Source organism: Ornithorhynchus anatinus, chromosome 4 (assembly GCF_004115215.2).
Source record: "Ornithorhynchus anatinus isolate Pmale09 chromosome 4, mOrnAna1.pri.v4, whole genome shotgun sequence".
NCBI lineage: Eukaryota > Metazoa > Chordata > Mammalia > Monotremata > Ornithorhynchidae > Ornithorhynchus > Ornithorhynchus anatinus.
In genome coordinates this window covers 29,672-45,337 of record NC_041731.1, presented here as the reverse complement: position 1 = coordinate 45,337, position 15,666 = coordinate 29,672, and the positions used below count along the sequence as shown (strand labels likewise).

Sequence of the window (15,666 nt, the reverse complement as noted above, 5' to 3'; positions counted from 1 at the left end):
AGGTTAAATGGACCATCCCCAAGGTTGGGGAAGTTAGATGGACCGTTCCTGAGCATTAGTAACAGTGACTGTCCAGGCGGGCACCTGTTGCACTGTTCCTCCAGGGGTCCAGCGGCCACTTTGGGAGACGGAGTCAGGGCTGATGGTCCGCCGCTCCGAGCCCATGTAGCGCCTCATTGAGCCCATGTGGCACCTCTCAAGGCCTCTTTGGCGTCCTTGTGGCCAGCAGGGGGGATCCAGAAGGCCCACAGGTGTTCAGAGAAGACCCCAGAAGGGGCCAGTGCTCTGGAAAGGACGGTGGGCTGGGAGGGTGTGGCAGGGTGGTTCACCTGGACATCGGGAGGGTTGGCCAGAAGGCACGTATGCTTCTCCAACATTTCCATCGGGGGCAGTGTGAACACGCTTCGAAAGCATGTGAAGAGCAAGTGAGATTTCTTCTTGGGCTCCAGAGCTGGTCTCAGCTTGCTGATGAGAGAGAAGCAGAGAAAACCCTCTGGGTTTGCCACTGTGCCCCCCATCATGGCTCTCCAGCCCCCACAGTTAATGGGATCCTGATGGGGGGAGGCAGGGGGTAAGGGGGAACCCAACTGCCTAGGTAGGGAAAGGGCTTAGCCTTTTTATTCAGGTATTTGTTAAGCGCTTACTATGTTTCAGATACTGTACTAAGCACTAAGGTATATATAAGGTAATCAGGTTGGACACAGTCCATGTCCCACATGGGGCTCACAGTTGTAATCCCTGTAATCCCCAGATGAAGTGAAGTGACATGCCCGAGGTCACACAGCAGACAAGTGGTGGAGCCAGGATTGGAGCCCAGGTCCTTCTGACTCCCAAGGCGGGGCTCTCTCCACTAGACCATGCTGCTTCCAATGCTGGCCTTATGGGTGAATTGAGCGCACATCTGAGCTAGGAGTGTTTTCAGCTGTGTTCCCTCTAACGTGGCTCTTGGCACTAGAGAGGAAATAGGAGCCTGTCACTGGGCAGGGATTGTCTCTATCTTTTGCCAAATTGTACATTCCAAACGCTTAGTAAAGTGCTCTGCACATAGTAATTGTTCAATAAATACTATTGGATGAATGAACAGGAAGCAGAGGGATTTCTGGGTTTGGGAATCACAGTGGGATGAGCGGGAGGACCTAGCTTAGGCTGACGAGGGCACAGACACTCAAACGAGGACCCGATGGGTTGGGTCCAGAACAGCCTATCTGCCTGTCTTTACTCATCCCTTTTACGAGGGGTCTAGGCCCCACGGCGGCAGGTTGATCAGTCCCCACCCCGACCACAAAGACCATGCAATTTGGGTGACAGACATCCAGAGAATCCACATCAGCCACCTGGAGGAGAAATAGGGTGGCCCACTGGAAAGAGCACCAGATTGGGAGTCGGAGACCTGGGTTCTAATCCACTTGCCAGCTGTGTGACCTTGGGCAAGTCGCTTAACTTCTTGGTGTCTCCATTTCCTCATCTGTATAATGGGGATGAAATACCCAAGCTCCCGCCCCACTAGACTGTAAGCCCCACATAGGACAGGAACTGTATCTGACGTCATCATCGTGTTATCTACCCCAGCACTTAGTATGATCAATCAATCGATTGTACTCATCGAGGACTTACTGCATGTTGGACACTGTGCTAAGCGTTTGGGATAGCACAGTACAGTACAGTAGAGTTGGTAGTTGTGATATTTGCCCACAGGGAGCTTTCGATATAGTTAGGGATGTGAATATTAAAATAAATTACAAAAAGGGGAAGGGGCAGGGTAGAGGGATATGTGCATTTGAGTGCTATGGGACTGGGTGCGGGATGACACTCAAAGTGTTTAAGGGTTACAGACCTAAGCACATAGGCATTGAAGAAAGGAGGGTGAATAAGTTGGGGAAATAAGATCTTAGTCAGGTAAGGCTTCTTGGAGGAGATAGGATTTTAGCACGGCTTTGAAGAGGAGGAGAATGGTGATCTGTCAGATATGAAGTCGGTGGATGTTTTAGGCCAGAGGGAGTCCGAGGGCCACGGTTGGCTGCAAGAGAGATGAGGTGGAGCCACAACGAGGTCAGTGTGGCGATAGAGGAGCGAAGTGTGCGGGATGGGCTATGGAGGACGTTAGTGAGGTTAGGGTGGTTACTTGGCACCCAGTAGGTGCTCAAAAAATGCTACCACTGTTACTCCTTCTAGTGATAGTAGCAGACAAAGCTGCCTGGTGAATGAGCTGGGATGGGCTGCGGGGTCTTGAATTATTCTGACTAGTTGGAGAGAGGACAGGGTAAAACCCGAGAAGGCTTCCTGGGAGAGGTGGGTCTCAAGTTGAGGTTTAAGAGTCAGATGGATGGGGAGGGGCTACCTGAGGTCTGCGATGATGAGCATGGCCTGCTGGCGGGCTGAGGTGCAGAGGGAATCCAGCGGTTCCTTCTCGACCAGCGTCTGGAAACCCGAATTGACCGGTTCCCGTCAGCCGGTGACCGCCATGGATCTGCTCCCTGGGGCTTCCCTCCAGCAGCCTGGTGCTGAACCTCGGGCTCCTTCAGCACCCACAACTCCCAGGGGCAGGATTTCTTTTCTTCCTGAACTGAGCAGGAGAGGTGCAGTGTGGGGGAGATTGGGCATCCAAGCAGGAAGAGGGACTGCCGAGCCCTGTGCTGAGCCACCCCCCAGGCCCAACAAACCTCCCCCTGCCCCTCTGCCGCATCCTTGCCCACTCACCACAAGACAGCGGGTGAGCTCCTGGGCCTGGTGGAATGCATAGCTTTGGGCTCCCTCGGTCCTGCTGATGGCCCGGACCAGCATCAACGTGGCCACGAGGAAGCTCTGCTTCAGAGAGTCGTCCTGGGGCAGGGAGGGCCACGGGTCAGGGCGGTGCTGGGCCTTAGGATGTCTCTACCCCAGTTGCAGAGCTGGGGTTCCCGGATGCCCCCGCCCCAGTAGGGAGTTAACCCTTCGGCCACAAAGAGCCCCATGGGAGCATCCAGCCTCCGGTCCATGGACCAGGGAGATGAGCCCAGAGACCTCCCTTAACAGCCTCAGCCTGTTCTGCGGGGCATTGTGACCACAGGCCACCGGCCCCAGGGATGGAGGCAGGTATGGCTAACCCCTATCAGTGGCCAGTTATGGTGATGTCATGTCCAGCTGGGATTCCTCAGACCTGTCCTGCCCCTCCAAATTCGCCTGAGGGCACTGAGCTGGCTGCCAGTCAGCAGTGACAAATACACTAAAGATGTTCATGGAAAGTGAATGACTAGTGTTGGAAGAAAAAGTTTCATTTGGAAATAGAAAGTTTCTGTTTGGAAGCACATGACTGGTCGGCCCAGAGACGGGGCTGCTCTGGTTGGTCCGTGCCAGTCCCCCACTCTGGGGTGCCCTTCCCATTCCTCATCCCCCAACAAACCCACTCTCTCCGGGAAGCCTTTTTAGATTTACTGCCTCTGACTCCAGTCATGTTGAATATGCCAGGAACTCTCAGTCCTTCCTCCCCTGCAGAAAATGCTCTGGACCTCAACTCTCCTCTACCCTTTGTGGTTTACATCATAGGGGAAGGAGGGAACAGGCTCCCAGCTTACCAGGGCATACAAGTCCGGCCCCTCAGCTCCTCAGGTGAAGTGATCTCATTCCTCTCCCTGCCTTCAGGCCTAATTTAACCATTCCATGTCCTCTCCATCCATTCCCAAACCCTGGGGCTATGGCATCTCCAGAGATGACCCAGAGCCAGAAGTCACAGGGAGCTGGGCGTGGACAGGATTTATGGGCCTGATGGGGTCCCTGGGTGCTGAATGTGGACTGGATTTATGGTCTCGGGACCCAGGAGTCCTAGGGAGTTGTTTATGACCGTGATTTAGGTCTCTGGGCCCAAGAGTCCCTGGGAACCATAGTTGGCTGGGCTGTCGGGTTTTGGCCCAGGAGTCCCTGGGACCTGGAAGTGGCTGGGCTGTAAGGACTCGGTACCCAGATGCTGCAGTGGAAATAGTTGACCATCCGCGATGCGATGTTATCCACCCATGGCAGGATCATCTCTTTGGCTTTGGCGGCAATTTGGCCGTAGGAAAGGAGGATGGTGCTGCCCATCCACTTCAGTTGCACATCTTGGCTGTCCTGGAGGATGAGGAGAAATGGACAAGTTCCCCGCAGATGCAACGCCTCCCTCAGGGCCACCGGAGGAGGGAAGGGGAAAGAGAGAAGGGAGGAGGGGAGAGGAGTTAGTGTTGGAGCTCAATTAGAACAGACCTGAATTTGACTCTGAAGTAGGAAAAAGGCCCAGAATGGCTGTTGGGATGGGCCACTGTGGCAGGGGCAGCACCTAGTCCTTGTAGGCCCAGGTCTGGGAGCTGTTCTGCTGAGTCCCCAGAGCTGGAAGCAGGAGGGGGTGGGTGTTGGGGGGTGACCCTCTGCACTTTACCCCTCATCCCCCCCTTCTAGACTGTAAGCTTGTTGTAGGAAGGGAAAGCGTCTTTTATATTGTTATATTGTATTCTCCCAAGAGCCTAGTACAGAGCTCTGCACGCTTTAAGTGCTCAATAAATACGCCACTGCCCTAAATTGGATTCTGGAAGGGAGTCGGCAAATAACTGGGTACAGACCTTTCCTCGGAGACCTGCGGAGGTTGGGGAGGGGAGGCTCACTAGGGAAGGTGACTGACCAGGGGCGATGCTGCTAAAAGGACCAGGTCACCCTGCATAGCGCCTCCCAGTGCAGTCCAATCTGACCAACAAAGCCCAGTCTGGACTGCATGACCTAGTGCAGTCAGCACGGTCCAGTCCAGTCAGCACGCCCCCTCAGCTGCCATCTCAATATCCACCCAGGCTCCCATTGCCGTTCCTTTTGATTCACGCTGCCCTGGGCAACCTGGTTTCTAGGGCAAAGGAAATCGGAGTGGCCCATTTGCTCGCTTCTCTCTCTCCTCCCTCCTTCCCTGCCTCTCTCCTTTCTTCTCCTTCCCTCGCTCCCTCCTGCCCACCCAACCATCCTCCAGCCCTGGAGTCTTGGAGGCCAGAGTCCAGAAAGGGATGGAAAACCTGGACTCTGAGCTGGAAGGGTTGGTCCAGCTCCAAAGCCCTGTGGACCTGAGGTCCTGCAGCCCTCGGACTCCTGGAGAAAGGTTCTGGGGGCAGGGCGAGGCTGGACGGTGCATGGAAAAGGGTACCGGGAGAGCCCATGACATCATCCTTCTACTCTGGGTGCTCTTCAGATGAGACATCGTGGGTTTTCTGGTTTAGAAACATACTTTATTTTACTCCTCTCAGGAGGAGAGTCAAAAAGAGGGATGGGAGCTGTGCCCCGAGTTGGAGAGAGAGGCTTGGAAAAATGGAAAATTCTTGTTCCTAGACTGTTTCCGAGTGACCTGGGCTAAGGCATTTGTGAATGGGAGGCGAGAAAGATCTGTGCAGGGAGGAGGGATGCAGCGGAGTTGAAGGGAGGTGGTCATGTTGTTGGGGTCCTGTCCTTATAACCTCCCAGCAGATGGAAGGATGGCCTGTCTAGAGGCCCCCTGGCCTCAGTTAAACTCCTCCTCTTCCCCCTCCTCTTCCCCTTCCTCACCCTCCCACCGTTCAGTGGCAATGCTGAGCAGGCCCTCATAATCTGAGAGCCAAGTCCTAAACAGAGTTCGAGCAGGCTCTGACCAGGCTTTGAACATGGACGAGGCTGCTCAGGTGCTCTCAATGCTGGGGCCTGGCAGCTGAATGACTGCTGAGAAGGAAACTGCTCAGTATTCACGGGTGTCTCGGGGCCAGGACGGTGCACACTTTTGCTTTTGGTAATAATAATAATAATAAGTATGGTTTTGTTAAGCGCTTACTATCTGCCAGGACTGTACTAAGCGCTAGGATGGAAGCAAGCAAATTGAGCTGGACACAGTCCCTTGTCCCTCATGGGGCTCATGATCTCAATCCCCATTTTATAGATGGGATAACTGAGGCCCAAAGAAGTGAAGTAACTTGCCCAGGGTCACACAGCTGAGAGGTGGCGGAGCCGGGATTAGAACCCATGACCTTTTGACTCCCAAGTCCGTGCTCTATCCATTACACCATGCCGCTTCTCTGGTGTTATCCTCTCCCTAACCTGGGGATGCCACCGGGGCCAGGCAGTGAGTTAGCTTATAAAATCCATTCTTCTCCTTCCTTTGTTCCTGATGCTGACACTCATAGACCGAGTCATGGCTAACTGACTTGAAAATGGCTGACTGACACTGACTGACTGATTGATGGGGTCTGGTACCTGGTGGCTTAGGTGGCTCCAACACTTCCTCTGAGGCCCCATTCGGCCAAACTCATCCAGGACAGCCCAGGCATCAGTAAGATGGCGGTTGGCTACCAGTCCTAGGGTGAGTGCCACACCCTGTGAGGAGAAGAGAGGAAGGTAACCCCCCCTTTTCATCCTGACGATTGAACTCACCTCTGGTCGACAGATGGGTCTTGAGAGAAGTGAGAGGCCGAAGCTTTCTTGTTCCCCTTGGCCCACCCCATCATCCTCCAGTCTCTGCTGGCCAGAGGTGGAAATGACCGGGTTCGAAGCAGCCAGGTCAGAGTAGTTCTGGTCTCACTGCTGGCCACATATCAAATTTCTAGGTGTGGACAAATACGTGGTAGGGCTGTGAGGCCAGTGGGTGTTAAGGTCCCCTGTCTCACCTCTCTGTGGGCTGGTGATTGATGTGACACCCCCAGGAGGGATCTGAGATGCTTCCGCACCAGAGCGCTGTTGTTGGATGCTCGGAGCGTCATCCCATAGTAGGTGAACAGGAAAGCCTGGAAGGGGAGAAAGGGTGAGAACTGAGTGAGGTGGGATCCACACACCAAGGAGGAATATAAAAGTAAGCAGTACTCTATGGGTTAGCCATTTTCATAATGGTTCACCTCCCTCCCACCCCCACCACCCCCACCCAGGACTCTCTCTCCAACAGCAGCACCAGGAAGCTTGGAGAAACTAGGCTGTGATTATTTTTTCAAGATACTCAGAATCCCACCCATCCAACACCCCTCTCCCTACTAGTCATAATAACCCCTCAAGAAATTGTACTAACCCCTGTTAGACTGTAAGCTCATTTTGGGCAGGAAATGTATCTGTTAATTGTTATGGTGTACTCTCCCAAGCGCTTAGTACAGTGTTCTGCACACAATAAATGCTCAGTAAATATGATCTGATTGCAGAAACCCACCACAAATCAACTTATCAATATTTTCAACCTCAACGCCTCTTGTGGGGAGAAAAAAAAATCCCTTATGTATCCCCACTACCATGTGAAGAAGTGTTTCTTTTGAATCCTTTTGAACCCACCATCTTCATGCTTCAGTGGAGGCCCCTGATCCTGAAGGTGTGGGATTTTGGGGACTAGAGTTCCCTTTTTCCCTTTCCCCATCTGTCGTGACTCTGGGAACTTCAATCCTATCCCCCATCCATAATGCAGAGCTCTTCCCTCTTCAGCCTGTCCTCATTCGAAGTGACTCCATCCCCCTGATCATCCTGGTTACCCTCTTCTGTCCCTCTTCCAGTTCTGTCCTATCCTTTCAGACATCCAGCTCTCACTGATGTCAAGAAGGAAAGCCAAGCAAACCACTGACCTTCTCAGGCGTAGGCTCGGGACAGTCTCGATCAGACAGGGTGATGGCCCACATCAGCTGCTGAGCCCAGTCATCCACCATCAAGAATCCAGTTGATTTGGTCCCTACCTGTTGGCCGATAAGGAGGCTCATTGGTGTGAGGAGAAATAAAGAGGATTTGGCAGTGATGGGGATAAAGAGGGCAGGATGGTGAGCTACCAACGTGATGATGATGATGGCATTTGTTAAGTGCTTACTATGTGCCAACTACTGTTCTAAGCGCTGATGAAGGTGAATGTGAGTGCTGAAAAAAGTGATGGTTTTGAAGATGAAGGTGATGATAGCGGTGATAGTGGAAGGCATGGCTATGATGATGGTGGGTGTGGGGGTGGCGATGATGAAGATGTCAGTGATATTGATGAAGAGGATGAGCTTGTTGATGATGTTGATGCAAGTCCTGGAGTGAGAGTGGTGACAGTGGGGATGATGAAGATGATGTTGATGATGAAAATCTGGGTGGTGCTGGTAGTGAGGGTGCCTTTTCTACTGATGCTCCGGTCCAGGTCAAACTCAGGCTTGTCGATAGGTGGACATCAGCATTCTGGTGAATCTGGGCATAGGGCCGGTTGGGAGAAGACTGAAATGTGCCTTACCCGAGTCAATTGTTCTTCCCAGTATTCCTTTTTCTCTGGGGTGTCCTGCAGGTGTTCTGATGAGGAGAGAATATGTCAGCCTTATAGAGAATCTCAGACAATTCCTCATATAATTGAAATCTCAAAACACCTTTTGGATTGAATTATTCAACTATTCCATGCCAAGCTTCTTGTACCAATCTGCCCAAGATTGCCAGCTAACGTAGATGCAGCCTCTGACCTGAGCCTCTGGTCTCCCTCATAATAATAATAATAATAATAATTATGGTATTTGTTAAGCACCTACTATGTGCCAAGCACTGCTCTAAGCGCTGGGGTAGGTGCAAGGTAATCAGGTTGTCCCACGTGGGGCTCACAGTCTTCCTCTGTATTTTACAGATGAGGTAACTGAGGCACAGAGAAGTTAAGTGGCTCACCCAAAGTCATGCAGCAGACAAGTGGCAGAGTTGGGATTAGAACTCCCGTCCTCTGACTCCCAAGCCCGTGCTCTTCCCACTAAGACACTCTGCTTCTCTGGCCCTGGTCCCTCATTGACCTCTTGGATGCACTGGACACTGCAGTGCCCATTCCCCATCTAGCTCCACAGCAAATCGTCAATGAAGGCCACAGCCTCAACCCCACTGACCAGTTTGATTTCGGCAGCCCTCCTGCCCTGAGTGGAGAGGGTGAGGACTTGGTGGAATTGAGATGGGAATGATCTGGACAGTGGGTGTCCCAGGGAGCAGTGACAAATTCCTGGGATCCCTCTTTGTTCCAGCTGGGACTGGGCAGAGCCAGGGCCTCCCAGACCATACTTGGGTATTTTCCTAGTAGCTGGCAGGGTGGGTTTAACCTCTTATGGGGACGGAAGGCGAAGGAGTTGGCTAATTTTAAGCTGCACGTCTCCCACTCACCAGCTCCACCTCAACGGCATCACCCTGGATGCAGCTGTCTTGGGGGGCCCCACCCACTCACTGGCCTTGGCACCACGGGGGCTTTCCCAGCCTGCCTGGGCAAGGAATGAGGAGCCCAGGTCAGGGTTCATTCGGCACATTTTGAGGACATCTTTGGTTTTGAAATGAGAGCAAGGGGCAGATTTTGGAGATGTTATTCAGATAGAACTGACAGGATTCGGTGACAGGCTGAATATAATAATAATTTTGGTATTTGTTAAGCGCTTACTATGTGCCGAGCACTGTTCTAAGTTCTGGGGTAGACAGAGGGGAATCAGGATGTCCCACATGGGGCTCACAGTCAATCCCCATTTTCCAGATGAGGTAACTGAGGCACAGAGAAGTGAAGTGACTTGCCCACAGTCACACAGCGGACAGGTGGCAGAGCTGGGATTCGAACTCATGACCTCTGACATCTGTCGTTGTTGTGATTTCTGTTTTGTTCCTTGGGTTCGGAGGGAGAAGAACCACAGCTCTGAGCAAGGTGAGACCTGGGTATAGTCCCATTTCCCATCCCTCGATGCATCACCCCATGTTCCCACTCCATGGAGTACTGATGTATATATCTTTATTCCTCATTTGCTTCCTCCTGCCTGTTATAAATTTCAGGGTCTCTCTTCCCTGCCATATCGTAAGCACCCCGAGGGCAGGGATCATGTTTTCTCTGTCTACTGTACTCTCCAAAGCACTCAGGACAGTGTTTGCATGGTTTCCATCAGTCAGTACAGTCAATAGAACCGATTGATGGGTGGATTGATTGAGAGGCCTGTCTATTTGCCCACTCACCCACCCATTATGGGACCCATGGCTGAGGAATCAACATCCAGATTCTATTAGGATTTAGCCTACTGATTCCCTCTGAGAGACTGGAGCCAAAGTTGGAATTTTCTTCTGAAAAGCCATATCCCCAAAAATTCATATCCCAAGCAGACAGAACCCCTAGCTGAAGTTGGACCAAGCTTTCCCATTTGACAGGGGAGGGTCCTGTTATTTGATGGGATCTTGGGCAATTGGAGAAAAATATACCATTTCCACCAAGTGGGAATCATCCAGGTGGAATGGGTTGGCCTGCCCTGAACTCACCCCACCAGATCTCACTCTAACATCAGAGACCTCGTTCACCCCTTATCCAAGCTGGAGCAGACTCAGCCCATGGCATTCTGAGACTTGTAGTCCCGATGCCCACAAGTGCTGGGGGGCTTTAAGCCTACGCTGCTACCCCTTGCCTGGGCTGCCATGGTTACTGGAAGGGAAGCGGGAAGTGCTCAAGCTTGGATGGGGTCCCAATGTCCCATTTCCAACCGGAAGCATGGGATCACCTTTGCTCTGGCTTGCCTGCTCCCGTCTGACTGAGCTAGCATTGGAAGAGGACATTGAGGGTAGAGCGGTAGAGTAGCCCTTGGGCAGAGTGAGGGGTTCCCGGGTGACTCGGCAGATGAGGAAGCACCTACCGCTCGAGGAGATGGTGCCCATGGTGTATAGGAGACTGCGGTGGGGGAATGTCCCAGTCAGGAATTCTTCTTCCAGCTTGTGGGTTACCAGTTGCTTAGAGTGTGCATATAGCGCTACTAGGATGTTGCTAGCAGCATTCTGGTAGGCGTCCTTCAGCTCCTAGAGCAGCAGAGACAGAGGTGGCTGCTCTGGGAACAAGGCAGGGAGTCAGGGAGGGAGGGAAGAAGTTGGGTAGAGAGGGAGGCTGGGAGGTAGGACAGGAGGTAGGAAGGGAGAGATGGAGCCTAGGTGACAGGCAAGGAGAGAGGAAGGCTGGGAGGCTGGTGGGGATAGAGGGAGGGTGGAAGGTGGGTGGCGAGAGAGGGAGGCTGTGAGACTAGTGGGTAGAGTGGGAGCCTGGGAGGCTGGGAGGGGGAGAGAGGGAGGCTGGGACTGAGGAGAGATGGGAAGGGAGTCAGACAGGAAGGCAGGGAGGGAAGGAAGGTTGTATGAAGGCACGCAGGGAGGGAAGGAAAGAAGCAAGCAGGGAAGGAGGGATGAAAGCAGGCAGACTGAGAAGGAAAGAGGTAGGCAGTCAGGCAGGGAGCTGGGGACGAAGGCAGCCAGGCCCAGCAGGAAAGAGGAGGGCAGGGAGGGAAGGAGGAAGGGAGGGCTCGGTGGGAAAGAAAATCACTTGGAATTCTTAGCTCCGAAGGTGGGAAATGGAGCAGTATCAGGCAGCTAGGTCTGCAGCGTCCACACGAGGAATGGGCCTGGCTGACCTCTCCACTGGGTCTGCAGCGTCCACATAAGGAATGGGCCTGGCTGACCTCTCCACTCTTGCTGGGAAGCCCAGAGCTGGTTCTAGACTTAGGGAGGCCTGCTTTCCTTGAGCTGAAAGGGACCAATCCATTTCCCTCCCTCCCTCCACAGTCCTGTCTCCAGGACAGATGGACGGTGGTTCTTTTTGGGGAGTTACCCGGTCAGTGATCCATCAGTCAATCACTCAAGCTGCGCCTGAGCCTTCTTACCGTTATCTTGGTCATATTTTCCAGTGCCAGCCGGATGAGGGTCTGGTCCCATTTGGCACTCAGCTTCCTGGCACCCCTGATGATCCTTTCCAGGACCCCAAGGATCCGAAACTTGTGTTTGGCGGACATCCCCTGAGGAGGGTGGAGAAGAGCTTTGGCAGACCCGGATGTTCCAGTGTCACAGATGCCAGGCCCTCCTGAAATGCCACCGTTAGAGCCGGGCAGGCCTGTGGCAGGCTGGTCATCGGTCCCACAGAGGGGACCGAGCCACAGAAAACAGGCAGGCCCAGCTGCACTGAGTTGAGCTGGTGAAGCGGGGAGCCTCTTGGTGAATGGCTTGGGCTTCTTTGGCACATGGGAAAACTGTAGCTCAGCGAGGTTGTGCCCCACTCAAGATCACAGAACTAGCTTCAGGGAGCAGCCCTGTGACCAGAGCCCAGGCCTCCTGAATCTTCCCTGTTTCCTCACATTCTTTCCTTCCAGGAGCCTACAAAAACACATAACTGGTGTCGGGGGTCTAAGTTTTCGATTCTTCTTGAATGCTGACTGATCCGCAGCCTGATTTTTTTTTAGATCCAGTATCGTTTCTATAGCTCCCTAGCCCTGTGGCTTGATACTAGTTTGCTGGAATGGGATCTGGCCATCCTGCCATCATGCTGAGTTTCTTCCGAATGGGAAATAAACATGGCTTCGAGGATAGACTACAGGACCGGAAGTCAGCAGGACCTGGGTTCTAATCCAGATTCTGTCACTTGTCTGCTCTGTGATCTTGGGCAAATCACCTAACTTAGCTATGCCCCAGTTCCCTCATCTGTAAAATGGGGATTAAGACTGTGAGCCCCACGCGGGACATGGATTGTGTTTAACTCGATTAGCTCATATCTACCCCAGCCTTTAGTACGGTGCCCAGCGCAGAGTGAGCACTTAACAAACACCATAAAAAAAAGAAATCTTCACCCAGTCCTAGAACTGAGCCTGGGTGCAGGGTGGATGAGGAACACTTGAGGTGGGAGGTTGGGGGTGAGGGCCTCATGAGCTTGGAAGTGTGGCGGTGGGGTGTCCCTACCTGCTGGTTGTCCAGAAAGTATTCACTGATTGTTTCCAGCACCAAGTTCTGGTCGGCCTGGGCCATATAGGTGAGTTTCTCAGAGACGGCTTTCACGTGGGCCAGATCTGTCCCTCTCAGGTCCTGGAGCATTTTGAAGCAGATGGCTAGAGGTAGCAGCAGAAGAGATGGGGTGGATGTGGAGGGGGCTGATTTGAAAGGAGAACTGCACACTTACAGTTGGATGGTTGTGGGGTGGCTCGTCTGAGGAAATCAATCAGGCAGTCAATCAAATGCATTTACTGAGTGCTCACTGCATGCAGAGTAGTATACTAAGTGCTTGGGAGAGTACAGTATTACGGAGTTCATAGACATGTTCCCCACCCACAGAGAGCTTACATTTAAGAGTGAATTCCCATTGCCACGATCAGGGGCAGCCTCTTGCCTTGTAGTAGTAGTAGAAGTAATAGTGGCAGTAGGAGGAGGAGGAGGAGGACAAGGAGGAGGAAGAGGACAAGGAGGAACAGTTTTTGAGTGCCCTCTTCGTAAAGTGCACTGTACTAGGTATTTGGGAAGGACAGACTAACAAAGGGACAGAATTCCTGCTCACAAAGTAGCTTACACTTTAACAGGAGAGACAAACAACCACGAAAAAATATTTACAAATAGGACCGTGAAAAATAATTGAAAAACCGAACTGGCTAATCCAGCAGCCATGGAATGCTGCCCACCACTCCCCACTCCAAGCCTAGACCTGGAAATGTGCAAAGTGGCAAACTCTCCCCAGGGTCAAATCCAAGGACAAGGTCCCACCCACTCCTAAATCAGTACCTCCTCCTCTTCCCCTCCTCCTCCTCCTTTCCTCCCCCTCGCCCTTCCCCCCTCCTTCTCCATCCTCTCTCCCTCTCTCTCCTCCTCTTTCTCCCCCTCCATGCTTAGGAATCTACTCCCCCAGGGAAGTTGGAGGTTGGGGGATTTATTTCTTCTCCAATTTTCCCTCAGAGTCCAGCAAGATAAACCCCAGTCTGGGCCAGGTGGTGGAAAATGTCCACTCCCGCCCTCGGGAGGCCCATGCCCCTCAGCATGGCAGAGATGGAGAAACTTATGGGTAGGATCGGTGCCTATCTCCGGCCAGAGATAGAGAGGAAATTCCTCAAAATCAGGGACTGAGCCGGCACCATGGATGCCATGGAGTGATGGCACCATCACTCCAACGAACGCGGAGGCCATCTCGGCTTCAGTTGCAGCCGCCCTTGCTGCTGCTGTGGCCGTTGGTAATACTGAAGCCTGGCAGGGCCTGGCATGACTGTTTGACTTCACACCTTACTACCCTCTCCTGAAAATCTCCTGCGGCTCCCTCGCTGAGCGGCAGAAGCTCCAAATCAGCATCCAAATCATCAGTCCACCCAACCAGAATGTGGTCCCAGTTGCCCTCCCTGACAATCAGGTTGGTATCGCCGGGTGAGCCCCACCCTAGACTCGCCCATCCCAGACCCCCCAGACCACGAGTGGATCTCAGGCCAGCCGGTCACCTTCTCCATCGGCCTTGTCTGGGAGCCTGCGGCTGCCTCGCGGGGCCGGGGCGGTGGGCCTGCTGCTTCTGCTGCTGCAGTGGCTGCTCCTGCTTCTGCTGCTGCTGTGGCTGCTGGACTTCCCAAGCGGGGGCCTGCTGGGGGTCCCTAGCTTGTCTCCTGGGGGCCACTCCCGGCAAGGCCGTTCTTTCGTTGAAACTCTCCAGTCATGGGGGACGAAGGAGAAGAGTCTGAAATGAACCACGACAGAGGATGGAATGCTGCTGAGGCTGGACTCCCTCTTGAAGGTACACAGTGTCCAGCAGTTTCATCAGGCCCCAGCCCGTGGGGGGCTCACGCTTGTCCCTCTCCCAGAATGGCTGGCTCCCCCGGGCCTGGGCAGGGGGCCTGCAGCCAGGGGGCTCACGCTCCCCCCTCCCCTGGGACGGTTTACTACCCCGGGCTTGTGGCAGAGGGTCTGTGGCTGGGGGATACTTGGAGGACTTTTCCTGGAGCCACCAAGCCAAAGAAAAGCATTCCATTATTTAAAGCTCAGAACCCACACACAGCTCCGGATAGACAATTTGGGGCGATCGGGCCCAGACCCCGCCCCTGTCCCAGCCGGCTACCCTCTCTCCCGCCCTTCTTGGAGAGTGAGCCCTGAGGAGTGGCCACACCCGTCACTGGGAGGAAATTTAAGCCTGCCCAAAGAGCCCTTCACCTCACTTTGCCATCCAGTGTGTCCCTGTCAGGGCTTTTCGGGAACCGGGGGTCAGCCCCACTGGGAGGAAAGCGGCCATCGTCACTTTAGCCTTTTTCTCTCTCCCAGGCCCCACTGGGTCTGGCCCTCTGGGATTAGCCTGGGAGAGCGTCTGTTTGGTTGTTGAGGGAATTGTACTTGGGGACTTTGAGGGCTGCCATCTCAACCCCAGGATGATTACTTCAGGTGGTCAGGCATTTGGGAGTCCGTTCTCTGTAGTGCAGAGCAGGGGTCTTCTAAGATCTCTAGGGACCCGTATCCCCCAAAGGTCTGTATATGTCTGGACCCTTAGCCGTGATGAAATTGTTCAGTGTGCTTCCAGATGGGCTTGACTTCCAAAGAGAGCATGAGCGGTGAAAGTTGAGGGTTTTCCCTATGCGTGGGCGAGTTCCCAGGATGGCGATCCCCAGGGGCACCTGTTTCCTTCAGCCACATTCTCCAAATCAGGGAGCCCTGGAGACTGGACTCTGGATTATCCTCTTGCTATTGTCCTGAGCAGATCAAAGGAGTAGCCCCTGTTCCTCTGGGAGCCAGATTCCAGGGCATGGGTGGTCTGCACAGGGGAAGTGAGGGAAGGCTTCAGGAATCCCTCCAAAGGCCGCCCAGGCAACAGAAGACACCTATAGTTCCCAGGGGTGGGGGGGTGGGATACCCTGGTCAGCTACCCTCCCTGAGCTGATCACCTGAGGTCACTTTCCCGATCATGTTTTAGGGAAGGCGTGAGTGGGTGGGTGGTGGTTGATGTCCACCTGGGCTGGGTCAAGGAAGTCCGAGGACCTGGGT

The 15,666-nt window shown here is 53.5% G+C and overlaps 1 protein-coding gene across 7 annotated transcripts in view; it reads right to left on the bottom strand.

Moving 5' to 3' along the window:
* LOC100085976 (maestro heat-like repeat family member 5) overlaps positions 1 to 15,666 on the bottom strand; it is a 40,648-nt gene that overhangs the window by 24,625 nt on the left and 357 nt on the right. For 5 of the 7 annotated variants that reach the window (XM_029064127.2, XM_029064129.2, XM_029064131.2 and 2 more), the window contains exons 2-13: positions 14,145 to 14,374; positions 12,634 to 12,779; positions 11,568 to 11,699; positions 10,557 to 10,716; positions 8,174 to 8,229; positions 7,542 to 7,649; positions 6,612 to 6,728; positions 6,202 to 6,321; positions 3,934 to 4,125; positions 2,698 to 2,820; positions 2,339 to 2,418; positions 330 to 465 (exon numbers count right to left, since the gene is read on the bottom strand). In XM_029064127.2, coding sequence (XP_028919960.1) covers positions 330 to 465; positions 2,339 to 2,418; positions 2,698 to 2,820; positions 3,934 to 4,125; positions 6,202 to 6,321; positions 6,612 to 6,728; positions 7,542 to 7,649; positions 8,174 to 8,229; positions 10,557 to 10,716; positions 11,568 to 11,699; positions 12,634 to 12,779; positions 14,145 to 14,374 — 1,600 coding nt within the window. The remainder of the gene's footprint in view (positions 1 to 329; positions 466 to 2,338; positions 2,419 to 2,697; positions 2,821 to 3,933; positions 4,126 to 6,201; positions 6,322 to 6,611; positions 6,729 to 7,541; positions 7,650 to 8,173; positions 8,230 to 10,556; positions 10,717 to 11,567; positions 11,700 to 12,633; positions 12,780 to 14,144; positions 14,375 to 15,666) is intronic. The other 2 variants (XM_029064132.2, XM_029064138.2) reach the window with 2 other exon arrangements.